We start from the raw sequence: 20,121 nt of genomic DNA, 5'->3' as shown, positions 1-20,121 counted from the left end.
ATGTGATGCATCCATTCTATCTAATTATTTTTCCCGATTCTATTCTCTACTACAGTTTTGATCCCATCTCATCCCATTGGCACACCCTCCCCTTTACATCCTCCTCTGTACCCTTCCTTCCTCTCCTGTGACCTCCCAATCTATCCCATTGTCTTCAAAAATAAACAAGATTTAAGAAAATTGCAGCAAACTCAACAAAAATCGAAGCATGAAACTGATCGCAAGTTACAATTGCCATGGGCCCAGGGCCGAGAGCGGATTCCAAAAGATGAACTGCTCAACATCGCCTAGCTAGCGTGTCCTTTATGCGTGGAGGGTTCTGTCGGTATAAGCAATGATGATGTGGCAAGTGGCAGTCCAGGGACGAGAAATCGAAGGCAAAGCAGAGAAGAAAGAAGTGACACGAGTTTGGAACTTTGTCTGGGGGATCAATCACAGGTTTGAAAGCGTGGGAGAATTGGCTGAAAAAAGAATACGTGGAAGAAGGAGGCTTAACGCTTGCAGTATACGTGGCATTCTAGCAAACACTTTCACAGCCAACGCGGGCTTTTAATAAACAAGGCAAAATTATTCGATTTTAAGGATAACAGTACGGCTCTTAAAATAGGGAAAATTAGTGAAGAGGGCCTTGTTAAAAACGAAATTGTGCAATCTCAATGTTAACTGTAATTAACCACCGTGTGTGATACATATACGCAAAAAAAGTCTTGAGTGAGAAGCTCCACCTTTTCTCTAAATTATTGGAGAGAAGGCTCATATTCTTCTTCTTTTGCCTTACTTTTCTTTTGTTGATCATCATGAATCCTAGTCATGCTCTTGATCCAAATTTCATCTTCTCTGCTTTCCGAATGGAAATTATGAATCCTCCTGCATCCAAAGAAAAAATAAATTTGCTCAATAGGAACATTGCCAAACTTGATAGTGAATTGATAGACAAAGGCTTAGATAATCATCCACTATCAAAAATGCAGAATCAACAGTGCAATCAACAACAAGAACAGCCAATGGAAGTTCATTCAGATGAAGTTCCAAAAAATCATGCTCAACAATTCAAATCAACAACATTGATGTAAGGAGTCAAAATACCCATCTCCTATAAAGAATCACCAATAGGCTATAATGGCTACTATGGAATCCATTCAGGAAGAGAAATTAAACACAAAAACGAATCTCTTGCTAAAGAATTGGAGCAAGAATGTACACCATCTGAAAGAACTAAGAAATTGATAAACCAATACCCTGCTCTACATATTTCTGATGGAGAATGGAAGAAAATATGCATGCTTTGGATGGACGCTATTGTTATTAACACACTAGGTCTACAACTCAATCCCAGATCACTTAAGCCTAGATTAGCAAAAATGTGACAGCTTAAGGATTTTGAATTGATTGATCTGGTTAATTGCTACTATATTGTTAGGACTAAAGACAATGCTACTTATGATAAAATTCTCAATGGAGGGCCCTGGACAATAATTGATCATTGCATTTTAGTTCAAAGATGGTCTCCTAACTTCAACCCAAACTCAAATATATTAGGCAAAATTGCTCTATGGGTTAGACTAATGAATATACCCATTCAATGCTATGATAAAGAAATCCTTTAGAGATTAGACAACTGCATAGGCAAAACATTAAAGGTGGACTCAAACTCTTTATCAGAAGCAGAATCTACAAACAAGAATGGTAAAACTAAACAGGAAAAATCTATGAGAATAAGTGTCAAAATGGATCTACAAATGAAACTTGTCCCCAGAATCTTAATTAGAGTAAGCTTTATAATGTGGAGTACGGGAGTCTGAACCTAATCTACTTCGGATGTGGATGTTATGGACACAATAAAAGTAATTGCCCTCAAAATCAAACCTCCGAGTAAGCTATAGGGAATAATGGCAATAATTCGAGCAAAAACCATAATCAAGATACAGCTACTTCAAGAATCTTTGAGAGAGAAAAAGAAATCAAAATAAACATACAAGGAGTCGAACATTAATAGAAACTTGCCAGAGGAGGAGTTCGGGGACTTCATGAGATTCTAACAAAATGTGAGACACTTGAGAGGCACACGAAATTCAAGAAATCTAACTGATAGTTGCTTAACACGTTACAATTGAGGACCTAAGCAGCCTACATCTGGGACGCAATTCGATGTTTTAGTAGATCTAGAGCAAGAAACTAACAGCCATGGGAGAGAAGATGCTAGGACAAGCAACGATCGACCTAAGTAACTGACGCCTATGAAAATTTTCAAACAAGTATGAAGGAAGAAAGAAATATCTGGTGTGAAAGGGGCAAGATCGAATGATTAAGAAGCTACAACTGAATAAGCTACGGCTAAAGGCTCTAAGGGGAAAGAAAACCTGAATGGATCAAAAAAAAGGCCACAAGAACTCATGTTTTAGGCCTAGCTTTTCATGGAATAGGCCAAATATTGTGAACTTAGATAAATCTATCTAAATCGAGAAGCAGCCTAAGAATGTGAACCTCAGACCCACCAAAAGAATACACAATATTGTGAAAGGAAATAAAAGAGATCTATCAACTATAGAAAGGCCCAGTACCCAAAAAAAATTCTAAGAGCAGATAAAGGAACAGCATTTAGAAGCATAAATGATGAATTTTATACCCTTGATTTTTCTATCTGGAGAAATGATAAGCCTTGAATATCTAATCAAAATTCCCTAAATCCTTATAACCATCATCTTGACCAAAGAAAACCTCTTAAACCCATGCTTAATCAAACCATTATGCCAAAAGCTTAATTAAATGAATCTGTTGCTACGGAGCCAAATAATGAAATTACAGGATTGAATCTTGAAAACTATGAAGATGAATTATTGGATGATGATTTACTAGATAAGGAGTACCAAAATCAGGTTCAAAATGAAGACCCAAAAGATGATGAATTCAATGATGATGAAATTGAAGACACAAACATCTAGCCTCTATCCAGGTTTACCTAACCTTTTATTTACTTACGGATATTATTTGTAGGAATTGTAGGGGTACTTATGCTAAAATTTTTCTTAAGCATATTAAAGATATAACTAGAACTTATAATACTCAAATTCTCATCCTTTTAGAAACTAGAGCTAGTGGCACTAGTGCTACTAATATTGTTAAAAAAACTTAGCTTTTTTGATTGGATTCGTGTTGAAGCTACAGGCTATGCTGGAATTATTTAGATTTTATGGAATAATGATATTATTCATATTTATTATATTATCTCTAATGTCTAACTTCTCCGTTGCAGGGTCAATATTACTGGTACTAATAACCATTATTTGCTTTCTTGTGTTTATGGTGATCCTAATCCTATTATCGGTGATCTTCTTTAGGATTCTATTAATTCTATTGCTCAAAATAATTTTAATCCTTGGCTCATAGTTGGGGATTTTAATTCTTACCTTTTCTGTGAAGACAAATCTAGCAATGATAATTTTAATTGGAAATCCATGAAACAGTTCAGGCAGTGCATAATTCTTTCAATCTTCTTGAATTAAATTTTCACGAAGATAGATTTACCTGGGAAAAAGGAAAAATAAAAGAACGACTACATTAGGCTTTCTGTAATACAAGTTGGAGACTCAATTTCCATTAGACAGACTCCTATCAACTTCTCAAATATGGTTATGACTATTGCCCGATTAGAATCCAGCTTACAAGGAAGGACTATCAGGAGCGCCAGAATATTCCCTTTAGATGCCATGCTGCTTGGTCTCTTGAAGATTCTTTTCACCCTTTGGTCGAAGATTCTTGGGGCACTAATGATTGGAATGAAGGGATTTCTAAATTTACCACATTCGCTCCCCTCTAGAATAAAGACAAAATTGGTAATATATCCACTGAAAAGAAAAGGATTTTATGTCGGCTGCAAGGAATTGATGAGAGCAGAAATCAAAGAGATAATTACTTTATCAAGAAATTGAAAAAATCTCTTTGGAAAGATTACAATCAAGTCCTTTTACTAGAAGAGATGATTTGGTTTCAAAAATCTAGATGTAAATGGCTAAAATGGGAAGATCAAAACACCAAATTCTTCCACGCTACATTTGTTATTAGAAGGAAAAAGAACCAAATTCTTTCTCTTAAAGCTGAGGATGATACTTGGAATCAGGGTCAGAATGATTTGGAAAATATGGTAGTCACCTACTTTGACAATCTTTATAAGGATAACATTGCTGTTAAACCCAAGCTTTTTACTGAAAAAAGTTTTCTTGCCTTATCTTCCATTTAACTTCAATCTCTTCATAGAGAAATGATGAATGAAGAAATAAAGAATGCTAACTTTGAGAGTAGGCCCTTTAAAGCCCCAGGTCCTGATAGTATCAATGCTAGCTTCATTCATACTTACAAGGATGATCTGAAACATAGTATTATCTAGCTTGTCAAAAAAGTCTTCAAGGAACCCGAATCCATTAGGATGGTTAATGACACTTTCCTCACTCTTATCCCTAAGATTGACTATCCCATCTCAATGAAAGACTTTCATCCTATTTTCCTTTGTAATGTGAGCTATAAAATAATCACCAAAATCCTCTCCAATCATCTACATGCCTATTTGAACCATCTAATTAGTGATAACCAATGCAATTTTATACAAGGGCATCAAAACAATGACAATATCATTATCACTCAAGAAGTCATCTATACCATGAGAAACAAAATGGGTAAAAAAAGATTCATGGCTCTTAAGATTGATCTTAAAACGGCCTTTGACATATTGCCTTGGGAATTCATTGATGATACTCTCGAATCCATTGGTATAAATAGACACTTTAAGAACTTGATTCAAGCTGCTATCTCTACAACTCGTATGTGGATCCTCTCAAATGAACAACCTACTAAAGAGTTCACACCTACCCATGGCATCCATCAAGGGGACCCTCTTTCTCCTTATCTCTTTGTCTTTTGTATTGAACGTTTAAGCTACTACATTAACAATAGTATTGAAAAAAATGAGTGGAGACCAATTAAATTAACTACTAACGCTCCTCCCATTTCTTATTTTTTTTATTGATGATCTTTTTCTTTTTGCAGAATGTTCTCTTACTCAAGCTGTTATCATACAACAATGCCTTTTTGAATTCTGCAGTGCCTCTAGACCAAACATAAAATCTGATAAATCTAAGCTCTTCTGTTCAAAAAATGTAAATATCAATAGAGCTATACAAATTAATGGTGAATTAAGGATTCCTCTCTCTGGCAATCTTGAAAAATACTTGGAATTCCTATTATTCATGAAAAGGTGTCTAAAGTCACTTTTGCCCCTCTTCTTGATTAGACAAACTCTCGCTTAGCTAACTGGAGGAGTAGATATCTGAAAATGGCAGGGAAATCTATACTTATCAAATTCATTCTTTCAGCTCTTCCTAGCTACATTATGCAGACTATGCTCTTATCTGATAATATTTCGTTAGATCTAGAAAAAATCTCCAAAAACTTTCTTTGGGATTTGACTAATGAACATAAAAAACCTCACCTCTTGTCTTGGGATAAAATTACTATGGATAAGAAAGAAGGAGGACTCGGCCATAAGAAACTAAAGAATCAAAACATTGCTTTCACCATGAAGCTTTGTTGGGGCTTAATCAATAAGCCTAACTGTCTCTAGGTTTGAATTGTGCATGATAAATACAAATGTGATAAACTCAAAATTCCCATGGTTATCAAACCGGACAACTATTCTTATAGTTGGAGTAGCATTTGCAAAGTTTGGGATAAATTCATGCTCCATGTAGGTTGAAAAATTGGAAAAGAAAATCAAATATCCTTTTGGTATGACAAATGGTCTCCGCTCCCTAACCCTCTTGTTAAGCATACTTTTCTTAATGATGATCTTATTCTACATGTTAGGGTCTCTAATTTTTGCAAAAGTATAAGAGGATAGAATTTTGATCTATTGAGTCACTATCTCCACTCTAATGTGATCAAACATATATCTCTTATGCAACCTCCTAACCAACAGGGTGAACAAGATGTCTTTTTTTGGAGACCTTCCTCTGATGGCAACTTCTCCATTAAATCTACTTATAAAGTTATGGAGTCACACAAGAAGCAGCAGCACTTGACTTATGGACTAAGATTTAGAAATGGCCTATATATGAAAAAATAAAATACTTTCTTTGAAAGGATGCCTTAAATCATCTCTAACTCAACCTCATGCATACAACTGGAAATACTGGCCGGCAACGTATCTATCCTTTTGGTTGTAACTCTCCTGACTCTTCAATTCATATTCTACGTGACTGTAAAGAAGCTAAAGAGGTTTGGAAAAAAGTAGTTAACCATACTAAACATAGCACCTTCTTCTCACTTAATGTGCAAGATTGGATAGTTTGAAATGCAGAAGTTGAAGTAGGTAGCTTAAAAACAAGAAGAACGCCATGGCAGAGAATTTTTGCTAAAGCTTGCTGGAATATCTGAAAGAATAGATGCAAGAAGTTATATTCTGAAGATGTTACTACGGATAATGACATTACCTCCTCTAACACCCAACAAATTAATAACGACTTAAAGCTCCTATGTAAAACCCTCCACTTAAACAGGAATGATACTGCTAGTGAAGTCAAATAGAGCCCACCAGAGCATGATTAGGTTAGACTCGATATTGACAGCTCAGTCAACATCAATGGAGTTGCAGCTTGTAGAGGCATCATCAGAGATGACAAAGTAAATTAGATCAAAGGATTCTCGAAATTCCTTGGATATCAATCTAGCACTTCAACTGAACTTATGGGAATTCTTGAAGGTCTCAACCTCTGCTGGAATATGAAATTAAACAAAGTCAATGTCCGCACAAACTCGATAGAAGCTCTGTCAATCATTAACAGCACATGGTTTGGAAATCACCTATTATCTGACGTTATCAGAAAGATCAAGGAACTTACTGTGAGAGACTGGATTGTTACCTTTAATCATGTCTACAGAGAAGCTAATAGATGTGTGAATCTCTTAGCCCTCCAATCGACACACGACAATTTTGAAGTTATCATTTTTTATATTCCCCCGATTGGCTAGACCAACCTCATGGTTTTACATATGATTAGATGAATATAATCCCCTGCATGGCTTTGCTATGGCCTTGTAATTAAAAAAAAAACAAATTATGCTCAAGGATCAAGTTAAATTTAAGAACCAAATTAAATATTTTATTTATTAAACAATCTGAATAAATAACCAAAATGCCTCTCTATTTAAATCAATGAAGTTGAAAGAAAAAAAAAAGATTTCCTGTTCAACACGTACACTCCAAGCCAAAAGCCATAAACTATGCTAAAAACCAAAAAAGTAAGTTATAATTTTTATTATCATGAGTGCAAGGCTTCTAACTTGGAATGCAAAGCTTCTAATTAGAGTGCAAGGCTTTTATATTGGAATACAAGGCTTTTGGCTTGATATGCACATATTGAACAGGTAACCTTTTTGTTTTTCAATTTCGTTGGTCTTAAGAGAGAGGCATTTTGGTCCCATTTCTAAATTTAGGTTCATTTTTTATAAGCTACCGTATTAACCCACAATGTTAAACTAATAGGATTAAGTTATTAGCCCAGCCCCACCTAACTTTGAATTTATACGGGCCGATCTGATAGGCTTGACTCACTTTTCTGGCCTTACGGGGTAATTTGGAATGTAAATGCAATCTCATTGCCAGTATAAAACATTGCTATTGGGTAATTTATATGAACTTTCCAAGTACTCTGAATTGTGATGCCAGTCTCTCCCAAGCATTACATAAGATTAACAAGGCTTTTATTTTCTTCTTTAATTTTGGGACAGAACAAGGCTTTTCATTTAACTTACACATTCTTTACTGGAAAGCAGTTTGAATTTTGAATTTAAATAATCCTTCAGTTCACCAGTATGAATATTCCTTCCCAGCCTTGGCCAGTGATATAAATAAACAAGTCCATTCAATTCAATCCAGAAATACACCGTGACATGACAACCACCCAAATCAATACAACAAATTAAGCTAAAACGCAACATGCTTTGACTGATGCCTGAGTCTGAACTCTGCCAGCAAGAAGCAGTTACATACATAGACTCTTACTACTCTACTCAAATTTTATTAGAAAATGATGATAATTACGTCAAGAGTCAGACAGATTCTGGGATAAGAGAAGTGGTTATGCACTGAAATACTGTATCCGAACCCGGATTAGGCGAGTACAGCAGCTAAATTAGTTCATAATGAGCTATCTAATCACAAGATTGTTCCTCAAAAAAAAAAAAAAAGAAAGCAAAACAAAAAATGAAGCTAGATAACAACAAATAAAGGCCAACTAAAAGAATACATAAATTCTTGCTTGAAGATTCCCTGATGATAGTATCAACTGATAATATATGTACTTTTTCATAACCAAATCAGGATGACGAATAGCCTTCCGACCCATAAGCCATCAACGTCTTGGCTAACTGTATATATCTGCAGCAACCAACAAAAATTCACAAGGATGGCTTGAAAGAACTGAAACATAGTTTCAGACAGCACATTGGCATAAGCAACTATGATAGTAAAGGCTAGTAACATTTTCTTTTTTGGGTTAGCAAAAGAAGCAGGCTCCTCATATAGTAAATAATATCTCCCATGAAAATCCGAGAGCAACGAATAGGTCTCTCCCAATTAAATTACTACATATACAAAGGTTGAGATTCGAACCCCAATTACTTATTTAAGTGATAACAACCTCTATTACTCATGCCAACTTTAGTTGGCAAGCTAGTAACATTTTGTCCTCAAGAATTAATACAATCATTAGAAGTTGGATGATAGACAAAACATGAAATCTACAGTGAATTGAGCACCATGGTTTTTAAGAGCTTAAATCCCACCTCCCAACCAACAGAGGTTGAGTCTTGTGAGATGAGCTAAACCCTCACAATATAGAAAATCAAAGTTTAAATCATTACTAGGAAAGGAGCCTACTAAACTTGAATAGGATTGCCTTCAATAGGAGGATACTTGTGATCAATTCAAAAAAAAAAAAAAAAATCCCAACTTTGAAGTGGAGAGAAGAAGCAGAGGACGTAAGATACAGTGTCCCCCATGCAAAGGAATTTGTAAACGCCTACAATGGATGAAATAATGCACCACTTGGGTGAACTGATGCTAATGCTTCTCCAGATAGACATTGTATCATCTAACTAAACGGAAGTTCTTCAGTTATGTGTGTCTCTGGATATTATCTTGCCAGGCAACTTAATAAACTTCAACTTATACGTATATTGTGGCCAGTCTCGATCACGTATGATGCAAAAAGGCATTGACCATATCTAAACTGGATGCCGTACTATCTTCTTTCTTCTTTCTTCTGGAGAAGACACATAATTACAAACAAGAAACGGAAACTTCATTATATGTTCATCATCGAAGGATGGTATCTCCCATTACACTCCAAGAAATACTGTGCTGATAGAAGTCAGTTTAAGGTCTCAACTTACCCTCCTTAAGATTAGGATTAAAACATAAAAGAAACACGGTTGAAAAACACAGTTACATATAATCCCAGCCAAAATAAAAGGAATGAGATTTAAACTCATTCCAAATGGAAAAACTTCTTCTGTCATCAATTTTTTATTTCCTCGTTTTATCTGGATGCAGAGAATTTTTTTTTTTTTTCTCTCTTTTAACTTCAATCCTCGAACTCCCTGGCTGTTTGTGACCTCGTTAAGGCTTAATAAGAGAAAATCATAAACCCCAATTGAACTCAACTTGGGAAGAAGAAAATTGACATAAGGAACGTCGCTAAAACATGGTATGTCTGAAGATTTAACGTTTAGAAGGAAAACATGCAGCAGGATATTCCAGAAACTTACAAAAAAAAAAAAAACGAGAAAAATAACAAAACTTCATATCATGGGCATCAGTATATGGATTCCAATTTTAAACATCAAGAACAAACACTATTTTTCATCCAAGTCATGACGGGCATAAAAGACAGATGAAATATAACACATTCAAAAATAAAATAAAATAACTATATTTCAAAGTAACTTCAAATAAAGAGAAATAAAGAGTTCCAAAATCTTTCCAAATACAATATAAAACCAATGAAAACCTAAAGAATCAGGTATAAATCTCCAAGATTCTCTCTTCCCAATTGATGGGATTCAAGTTCCCAAATGCATGAATCACGTCCATTAACACCAAATTGCTTTAAGAGACTAATAGTTTGACGAATGATGATTTAAGCCTTAAACAAAATGGAAAGCAGGAAATGAAAAACAATGGGGCAAAACAGGAATTAACTGTTGTTCCGTAGTTAAGTGACCAGAGGTCAATCTTTTTTGACCATGGACTCGAGGTCAATTAAGCGAAGGTAGTTAAAGGCATGGGCACCATGAATCTGTAAGAACACCAGCTTACCACACTCTGTTGCTCTGTATAGGACCATTCCAAGGGTTCAAGTCATATGAATGTAGCCAATGTAAACTCATCTCACTAACTTTGAATTTAAATCAGATACTTATTAAAGAATGTCTCCACACTCTTCAAATTTTCTGACTACGTACCCATAATCAAGCGAATCTAATGTTGTTATGTATCAATGTCACAACAGGAAGAGAATCAACTTACTAATAGTTCCTTTTAGATCAGGATCCCCCTTCAAAACTACCCATTTTACATCCATACTTTATTTGTAGAATATAGTATTTAACTGACCATCAAGAAGGCACAACAGCAACAAGGTGGGCAATCAAGAGTTTATAAATCAATTCCTACCACATCATAAACTAGAACCACAATGAGAATACGTACAAATGCTCAGACTCAATTCAATTATCTCAGGAAAATTTTCCTCAGTCAGATTCGTTTTAAACAAAATATAACTTAAGTTGCCAGATTAAACAAGCACTAATGCACATTTACACATATACTCAAGAAAATTTTCCTTGATCAGGATTCATTTTTACACTAAGCCATACTTGCACTTTACTCCAGTGTGTGCATTGTTGCGCACTCAAGTATGGTTGTCTATGACCATATGTATAGGACACAGCAGTTGATGTTGCAAACTTTACCCTGCATGTGGTCATATATTAATACTGTTCGATTTGACTAACCTGCTCTCTGTCGCTCAAGCTATGGTTGGGAGTACTGAAAAAGATGAAAATGCAGTGATTATTAATGAAGTGGGCAGAAATGGAATATAGTGGGAATTATCCCTCCAATATTTGGAATTTTGGATGTTTGCAAAGGAAAAAAGATTGTAGTCTCCTCCTCATTGCTTAAATTTTTATTACACTGGTAATCAACGGAGAAGGGTGGAAAACTTCCAACGGGATTCTCATCGTCATACATTATTTCCTTCAATGCATAGCAAGGGCAAAACAATACTTGAACATGACAACAATAGGAGGTTCAAGTGGTTTGGGACTCGTTCACCTCCGGTAATATCTTGGATTCAAGTATTATGGAAACTGTCATTAGGAAAATTTTACGCCCATATGTTTTGGTCCGACTCAATTCAATTTAGATTAGTTATGGCCTAACCCACCCCAGTCCATTAAAAACATCTGAACAAAGGTTTAGGTTTTATCACTGCCAAACTTCAATATCCTCAATAAATATTAAGAGTTATCATTAACTAAAAGATGAATTTACCCAAGAATTTACCAATAACATGAGAATAACCTCTCAGAAAATGCTTCAACATGGCAAATGGATTGCAGCAATAATATACCACAAATGGTTCTGCCTCGAACAGCAAGTATGTATAAACAGCCACAGAAAGCTGACATTCAGCACAAGAATAAAGAACTCCAAATGCAAGGAATATCTACCAAACCAACGATACCATAAAGTGCATACCCAAACAGTAAGTCAAAAAAATTATTAATAAGAACATGTACCAGATAAAATACAATTTGTTATATTAGACATATAACATCACTCAGGTATCAGATGTTTATCCAAAATGAGATGATTACCCAGAATTCAAGCTTGCTATCTAAGTCAATACATAAGCAAAAAACAATAGCAGCCATCTGATCAATCAGTTCCAATGATAGGAAACCCCAAAAACAAAAGGGAATGAAGCAAGATGATGGTATATTATTCTTTTGGTAGGATATTGATCTTCATATACATCAAGATTGACTAATTAATGCTAACTGTCCAAACATATTGTACTGGCACAGTTTTCATGCAATATTTTCTAGGAACTTTCAGAGAATTTTAGATTAATCACTACAATTTTAGAGCTCAAAACATCAGTCCAACCTAGAGTCAGTAATAAATTAAACCCACCCACATTCCAAAAATAGAAATAGCTGATACAAGATGTAACTTCAGACCATAAGATAGAATATCAAAAATTAAATACATGTACACAAACAATAAAAGAAAAACAGCAACGCAACACGAGGGAGTTTCACAATCCTCCTGCTTCTGACTCATATACAACAATGAGTCACTTCATAGACTTCTTGACGCAATTTCTTCATTGAACTTTAGCGTAAATAGAAGTAAAAATAAACTAATGTCCTTCATTTTGGAGTCATAAAATACCAAACTTGCCACACAAATGCCACGCCACCTGAACGTTAAAGAAGTGGGCTTTTTTTTTTTTTTTTAATTGAAATAAAGTTCTCAGATAAATATGATGATAAACTATGACGAAATCTCCATCAAAAGGTAATAAAGCTCATTGCTTGCTTGGATAAATAGATGGAGAACGAAACAACCATTCCATGACATTTATTATTATTTTCTGAAGTCCATGATCTAACATAAAAAATCTCCATCTAACAAACAATCTAATTGGGAAAACCCTGGCGACCTAACATCCTATTGTTTAAAAGACACACACAACATCTTCCGTTAGATTTAAAAAACAATACTAAAAAGCATACTCTAACGTCAAACAAAAGATCAAGCATCAAGCATAAACAAAACAATCCGAAATTATATCTCACCGTTAGACCCAGATCTCTTGCCACGCTTTATCCTCTCCAGCTGAACCTGCGTGTCCATAAACATCTGCATCCTCTGAACTTCGAGATCTTTAGCGAACTGCATCCTCTGTTTTTCCAAATCCACCATCTGCCTCAGTTTTTCTCTCTCCACTCTCTCATACATCTCTCCAAACCTTTCTATCGCCTTCGCCAACCTCCTCATCCCTTCCCTTTCCCTCTCCCCCTCCTCAACCTCACTTCCCCTCTCGTCATCTTCCTCATCCTCCTCCTCCACTTCGTCCTCATCCTCATCAACCTCTGCTGCAGCTGCCGCTGCTGCCATAGCTGAATAATTCCTCCTAAAATACCCATCATCTAAAGCCGGCACAGCTGACCGCTTCTGCGGCAGTGCCACAGATGCTGGCACAGCAGTCACCGGCGGGGACTGGGTCTTACGATACGGCAACGGGAGAGCCACCGGTGGCGACGGGGACGACTTTTTCGAATTATAATTGGACCCAATCAAAGCATCCAACCGTTCAAAAAACGGCCAAGAGGAGGAAACATTCCCATTGGAGCTCACAACCCTAGCCTTCTCAACCTTATACTTCTTCTTAATAGTATCGATGCGATTCTTACACTGGACATCAGTACGGTGGGTTTTCTTCGTAAGACCATGTAGAGCGTTCACGGCATCCGCCACGTCCTGCCAGTCCTTCTGCCGAAGATTCCCTTTGTTCAGCTCCAGGAATCGCCGGCCCCAGGCGTCCACGAGGGTGGAAGTAGCCTCCTCGCTCCAACAATCTTCCCGGACCGGCATCGGCCGGTGATTGGTCGCCGGCGGCGTGAGCCCATCTTGTAAATCCGCCATCAACAACGTCAGGGAACAGAAATCAACCGCAGGAACAGATCAAGGATCGGTGAACTGAATAAAAAAGGGGGGGTTAGAGAACAGAGAGAGAAAGGCAGAGAGAGATAAGCGTCGATGAAGAAAGGCGTGCCGGACGCATGAGAGAGAGAGGGAGCGAGATAGGAAAGAGAGAGAAAGGCGAAAGAGAAGGGTGGGTGAGAAGGCGAAAGATAATTCGGTACGGTCGAGCCGATGAGGTCGCCGGGGAAGGGCGCGTGTAGTTGGGGGGAATCCCATAGGGCGTGAGTGGCTGGCGTCATCGGATGGGATGGGATCGGCTCGGCTTGATCGGCACTACACTCAAAGTCCAAAAAGGATAATTTTTTTGAAATTAAAACAGAAAAAATGACCAAAAAGTATAACCCAAAAACTTGTAGAAATTTGATTTCTCATTAAAAAAAATTAATTTTAAGTTTTAACAGTGGAGGGTGGCGTGCAGGCTCGATCATCGTTTCCGTTCGTTGAGGGGAGAGACAGAGAGAGAGAGAGAGTAGGTCTAACGGATTAGCGTTCCGGAGGCGTCATTAATCTCTTGTGCGTGACAAAGTCATTAATTGGCTAATCTTTTCAAATATTTTTATGGTAAAAGTATCTTTTCGATCTTTTGTACCAGAAAATAACAATTTATATGATTTTTTTTACCTTGAAATAACAATTATATCACACCAAAGACGTATTTAATTGAGGATCAGAAAATGATTTATTGATGGAAATTGAGAGAAATTTGGTTAATTGGAAAACGTAGTTAATTTAAATTAAATATTTTTTTCAAATCAACCCTGAAATTTACTAAATTCTTAATTAGATTGCATTTAAGGGTTTACCATGAATTAAAATAGCATAGTTATTTCCCAACAAGCATGTGGTCCAACTAGTAAGAATTGTGCTAGTTTAACTGATAGTCTCAAATTAGAGTCCTAAGTATACAACTGTGTTAAAAATAGGGGTGTTCACGGGACAGGACGGGATCGAGACACCCTCGTTTCAAAAAAAAAATCGGGACTGAATTTTGGTCCTGTGTCCTCTCTCGTCTCGAAAGTCGTCCCATCTCGTTAAGAGTTGGGATGAGACCAGAACAAGATCAAAACGTCCCGCCGTCCCGATAAATGAAATAATATCAAAAAAAAATCTGGATAATAACATTTATTAAAATTTTAAATCATATAATTTATTAAATTTAAAATTAAAACAACACAAGCACATAAATAACAATAATTTAAAATCAATTATTGAATTATATTAATTACAACTATATATTATAATAACAAATACAAGTGATTTTTATGCTATAAAACAGGCAAGTCAAATATAACATCAAATCATTATTCTTCTACTTTAATAAAGATGTATTAAGTTAATTACTCTTTTAAAAATAAGCAAGAAATACGTTATAAATAAAAGTTATTAAATAAATAGATATAAGAATAAATTATATTAATATAATTAATATATTATAAAGAAAGATATCGTCATGTTTACTCCATACCATTAAAATTATCAATATAAAAAAATTTTAGTTTTAAATAAGAATTACAAGTGTTAAAATTATAATTGATATAATTAATATAAGTATAAATTATATTAATATAATTAATATATTTAAAATCAAAAATAATATATATAATATTCGGGACGGTACGGGACGTCCCGATGATAATCTCGTGTCTCGTCCCGTCCTGAACTCCTTTCCTATCTCTTCCCGTAAAGTCTCGTCCAAATTATTTTCGGGCCGAGACAAGACCCGTCCCGATATGATCGAGATGATATCAGGTGAATCGAGATGGATCCAGACTAAACACCCCTAGTTAAAAACTCATTGAAAAATTTTTACCACAAATATGATCCTACCCAACTCGACTCATGAATAATTAATAATTATATTAAAAAATATCAAATTATTTATCCATTTAGGTTAATATGAAACAAAATCGATTAGGACCGAACAGAAGATTACATTGAGAATTTTATAGTGAATAAAAAAAGCCAAAAAATTTTATTGTTACTTGTTCCATATATAAATTATTGGATTAAAGAATATTTTTACTTTTCAATTGTCTGTTCTAAAGCATCTATGCTAAACTTATCTATGATGCAACTTTTCTCTTTAATATTTAAAAACCATGTATTACACACCCTGTTGCCGGATAATTTATATATAAATATTTTTATATTTTTATGTCACTGTGTTTTCTCCATATATATATATATACACACACACATGTTCAATATGAATAAGCCGCTTTATCTTTTATTTAATGTAAATAATCATTTATTAAATTTTCCTAATTCATAAAATTATTCTTAGATATAGTTTTAAAATCTTTTTTATTTGTTGAAAAAACTCCTTTTATTTTTATAACTTTATGATAAAGGATCAATGTGTGTGCATGAAAAAATGTGATAAAAAAATATTAAATGCTTTTTATTGGCATTGATTTGAGCTTTTTTAAAAAATATAAGGTCATAATAAAAATACTATGCAAAAAAACCAAAGTCAGGTCATGTTAGAAAACAAAATGCTTTTATAATCTATTAGAGCGTTATCAAACAAAGTAGTGTTAAGATATTCGCTAGAGGCTTTATGAGCTAAAAGATCAGCACAGTGGTTTGCTTCTCTGTAGATATGTTTTGGACTATTTAGGTTTAATTTATTAATATTTGTAATTAAAGGGAAAAAATATTTTTAAAAAAATTTTGAGATTTATTGCATATTTTTTCATATTCCATTGAATATTATTTTAAATTTTTTAAAATACATTTTCTATTAATTTTATTGTTTTATGTGTAGGTGATTTTATGAAAAAGAGAAGAAATGAGAATAAATTGAAAAAAAATTTCTTTTTGCTATTTTTCTATCTTATCCTCCTTCCTTAGTTGGCTTTTTCTAATTTTTCTTTCCCATTTATTTTCAACCCTTTTTTCATAAATTTCTATATTTGAAAAAACAAACAAATCATTCCTTTTGATTTAACCAAGTCATGCGCAACCCATTTAAGTTGATATACATTATTCATTTTAATAACCTCACTGCTAGCTTTTTGAATTCAATTTGATTCTTTCAAATTCACTTCACAAAATCATGTGCCTTCCATTATTATCCACTTTCATTGATGCAATTCACAATTTCACTCACACCAACATTTAGAGTAGTTGCACCAAATTCACACACTTTTTTATTCACAATCGTGACTCGATTCTTCTACAACGTCTTCTCCTCACCATTCTTCTTCATCTTCCCCAATTCTCCAGCCTGATTTTGTCATCCTCCATTTTCATGATCCAAACATATCAAAATCATTCTCCTACCATCTGCTTAAAAAAAAAAAAAAAAAACCTCCATTGCAATTGGATCATTCCTCTCCTCTTCTTCAAAATCATAGTCCACCTCTTCTCTTCCACTATATGGCTGAACATTTTCAAGGCTTTGGAGCTTGTTTGGAGATGTTGAGGCTTGGCTGAGGCACATGATTCCTAGGCCAAGGATGGAAGAAGCTTGAGTTCAAGGGAGCTACACATTGGCTAAGCTTTTACATTATAGTTTCCTCTTAATTTCTTCTTGCAATTTCTCTGTTTCTATTTGGATTTCTTCTAGCAATTTCTCTATTCTTATTTGGATTTGTGTAGTTGTAATGTTGCGCATAAGGTGTTTTGATTAAATGCCTGTAATATTTTATATGAGGAGACTTGTTATTTTGTGATTTAATATAATTGCAAGAATTTTTCTGCCAAATTTAAATTTAATGGTTAAATGTATAGTTGTAGTGAATTGCTGAATACCTAAGACTTTAACAATTATATGGTTACATTGTCAGACTTTGGCAAGACTTAAGTAGGTTTAATTTTGAAATTGAATTTTGGTTAGGCATAGTTTAGGAGCTGTTCTTTGCTAATTGAATGACTAAGAACACATTGGATGCTTAATGATGCAAACCTAGCTCACTATATAATCACTAATAGTTATGATTGTGTGTTACTATGTTTGCTATGTCTGAGAAAGCTCTTGAATAAATTTTTATCAATAAAAGTGTTGCTCAGCAAAACAATTAATTGAATGAGGATTGCTTCACCATCACACTCCTAGAGATCACTTTTCATCATGAACCACTTAGTCACTCGCTTGTTCCTTTAAAAATTGGAAAATTATAAACAATAGCTTGGTCTTAATTCATTGCATTAGACAAACAAAATCAACCATTTTGTTGCTGTTTATGCACTTTGAAATCAATTTTAAATTAATTTTCAACCTAATTCATTGGATATTTGATGACCTAGGTAACCACTAACTACACTAGTGCTACTTAATAATTTTTTGTGCACATACAACTACATTTTAGGTGGGAATTTCTTTTGAAAAAATGATAATTAGGGACCCCCTAGAACATTAAAGATAATTACATATCTTGAATTAATGAAATTTCAATAACAATCCATGTTCTTTACTTTCAATAATTTTTTTTTTGGCTTAAGATTCACAATAAATTTGTATAAATTTCCAACTAACATTACAAAAATTCCCATGTATCTTTTGTTGATTTTTTAAATAATAGTAAAAAATCACAAGTATTTGACTTGTAATTCATAATTGACTTTTATAAATTCTTTATTGACATTACAAGTAATATCAAGTATTTTGTAAATTTTTTAAGCGATTTATTTATATATTGATAGTTTAAAAATCACAAATGATTTATTTACAATTTACAACTATTTTTCATAAATTTTCAACAAATATTACAAATAATCTTAAATATATTTTCTTAATTTCCTAAGTCAAAATTCACAATTAACTCTCGTAAATTTTTAATTAACATTAAAAATAATTTTAAGTGTGTTCTATTGATTTTTCAACTAACTATTCACATTTCTTTAACTGCAAGTAAAGATCATGGTTCGTTATTGAAATTTTAATAATTTATAATCTATAATTGCCATTAATATTCCAATGAAATCCTTACTTGTCATCTACCCATTTCTTTTTTCTTTTGCAAAGCCAAGAGGCAAGATTTCAAGGTACTATTCTTTCTTATCGTCAATTTAGAATTTTATTTTTTTTATTGTAAATTTTAGAATCTTCTTTTAATGCAGAAAAGCAAAGTTAACTAATTTCATAATTTTTAATTAATACTAAAGTTAATAAAAAGCATTTAACTTTTTAAATTTATCATTTGCTAAAATTAATGATCATGATAAAATATGTTTAGGAATTACGTACAACTTGGTACAACTAAGGAGCCTAATATTATTAAAGAATTAACTATTATATCTTTGTCCTATATTTTAATTTAAATAGAACGGTAAAATTTTAACCTGTAATTAGGACAAAAGGAAATACTGGGAAAGAAATCAGTGAAGTCGTCGGACTTATGAGAGTTCAATTCAACGCACTGAAGAGAACCAGGGAGGGAGAGTTTGACTTTATATAGTGAGGACTTATTCTAAGACCTGTAAAATAAGAAGGAAGTGATCAATGCTGGATTCTTAATACTAGAGGTGGGAACCAGGAATAGGACTGCACAAATACCGAACTAGATTGGGTTGGATGTCAATCCAAAATTTAGTCTGAATGGATATCAAGCTAGAATTTTCAGTCTAAGAGCTAGTCTAGTTTTGTTGGACCTAGGACCTGGACCGGGTTGGACTTGGTCCACCGGATTACTGGACTAGTCCAACCAACTCTCTCCAAAAAAAAAAGCCCTCATATTCCCTTTCCTATTCACTTGTATCAATATCATAGGCTTATTGTCGATTGAGTTTCAAAGTAAGCACTATTTAATTGTACATGCTCCTTGTTATGAGATTAATTATGTTTCTTTCAATTTTTTAGAGTATAAATAATTATCTTTCTCGCGTATTATATGAAGTACAAAAAAGGTATCACACTATTCAATACCTGTAAATATTTCTGCTGCTTTTTTTTATTCTTGCAAGTGTCGAAGAGCTAGTTAGAGATTTGCTTTAATTATAAATGTAAGATTTCCATTTTTTTGTCTCCTGTATTTTATTTTTGTTTAAATTACCCTACAATCATATTTTCATGCGATATGGAGAAATGGAGAAATGACAAATGAGGCTATCAAACTTCAAAGTTCAGAGACCAAGTCTGAGGCATGCGCGTGAAGTGTGAGGGTACTGTTATTAGGCTCAGCTAAGTAAGATTTTTTTTTATAAATAATATAATTATTTAATATTTAATATTAAAAAAATAACCTGGACCGGGCCAGACTAATTGGTTCAAAAGAGCAATCTCTAGTCTGTTCTGACCCGTATGTGCAGTCTAACCCATTCAGTCTAGTCTTTTATTCGGGTTGAAT

General features: G+C 34.1%; 1 protein-coding gene across 3 annotated transcripts; it reads right to left on the bottom strand.

Annotated features, from left to right (window-relative positions):
* Positions 1 to 8,117: 8,117 nt before the first annotated feature.
* On the bottom strand, positions 8,118 to 14,230 carry LOC129285772 (trihelix transcription factor ENAP1-like). Of its 3 annotated transcripts, none has more exons than XM_054921646.1 (2): positions 12,922 to 14,214; positions 8,118 to 8,428 (listed from the first exon to the last, which is right to left on the bottom strand). In XM_054921646.1, the coding sequence occupies exons 1-2, from the start codon at positions 13,769 to 13,771 to the stop codon at positions 8,415 to 8,417; spliced, it is 864 nt and encodes a 287-aa protein (XP_054777621.1). In that variant the 5' UTR covers positions 13,772 to 14,214; the 3' UTR covers positions 8,118 to 8,414. The 3 variants fall into 3 exon arrangements, with proteins under 3 accessions (XP_054777621.1, XP_054777619.1, XP_054777620.1); XM_054921644.1 differs by lacking the exon at positions 8,118 to 8,428 and adding an exon at positions 8,923 to 9,314 and having other exon boundaries at positions 12,922 to 14,230; XM_054921645.1 differs by lacking the exon at positions 8,118 to 8,428 and adding an exon at positions 9,322 to 11,101 and having other exon boundaries at positions 12,922 to 14,230.
* Between the last annotated feature and the right edge of the window lie 5,891 nt (positions 14,231 to 20,121).

The sequence above is a fragment of the Prosopis cineraria genome, unplaced genomic scaffold (assembly GCF_029017545.1).
Source record: "Prosopis cineraria cultivar Desert tree isolate PC_DT_omini unplaced genomic scaffold, ASM2901754v1 PC11, whole genome shotgun sequence".
NCBI classification, from domain to species: Eukaryota; Viridiplantae; Streptophyta; class Magnoliopsida; order Fabales; family Fabaceae; genus Prosopis; species Prosopis cineraria.
The sequence above is the reverse complement of the archived record's forward strand: the minus strand, read 5'-3'. Positions and strand labels throughout refer to the sequence as shown.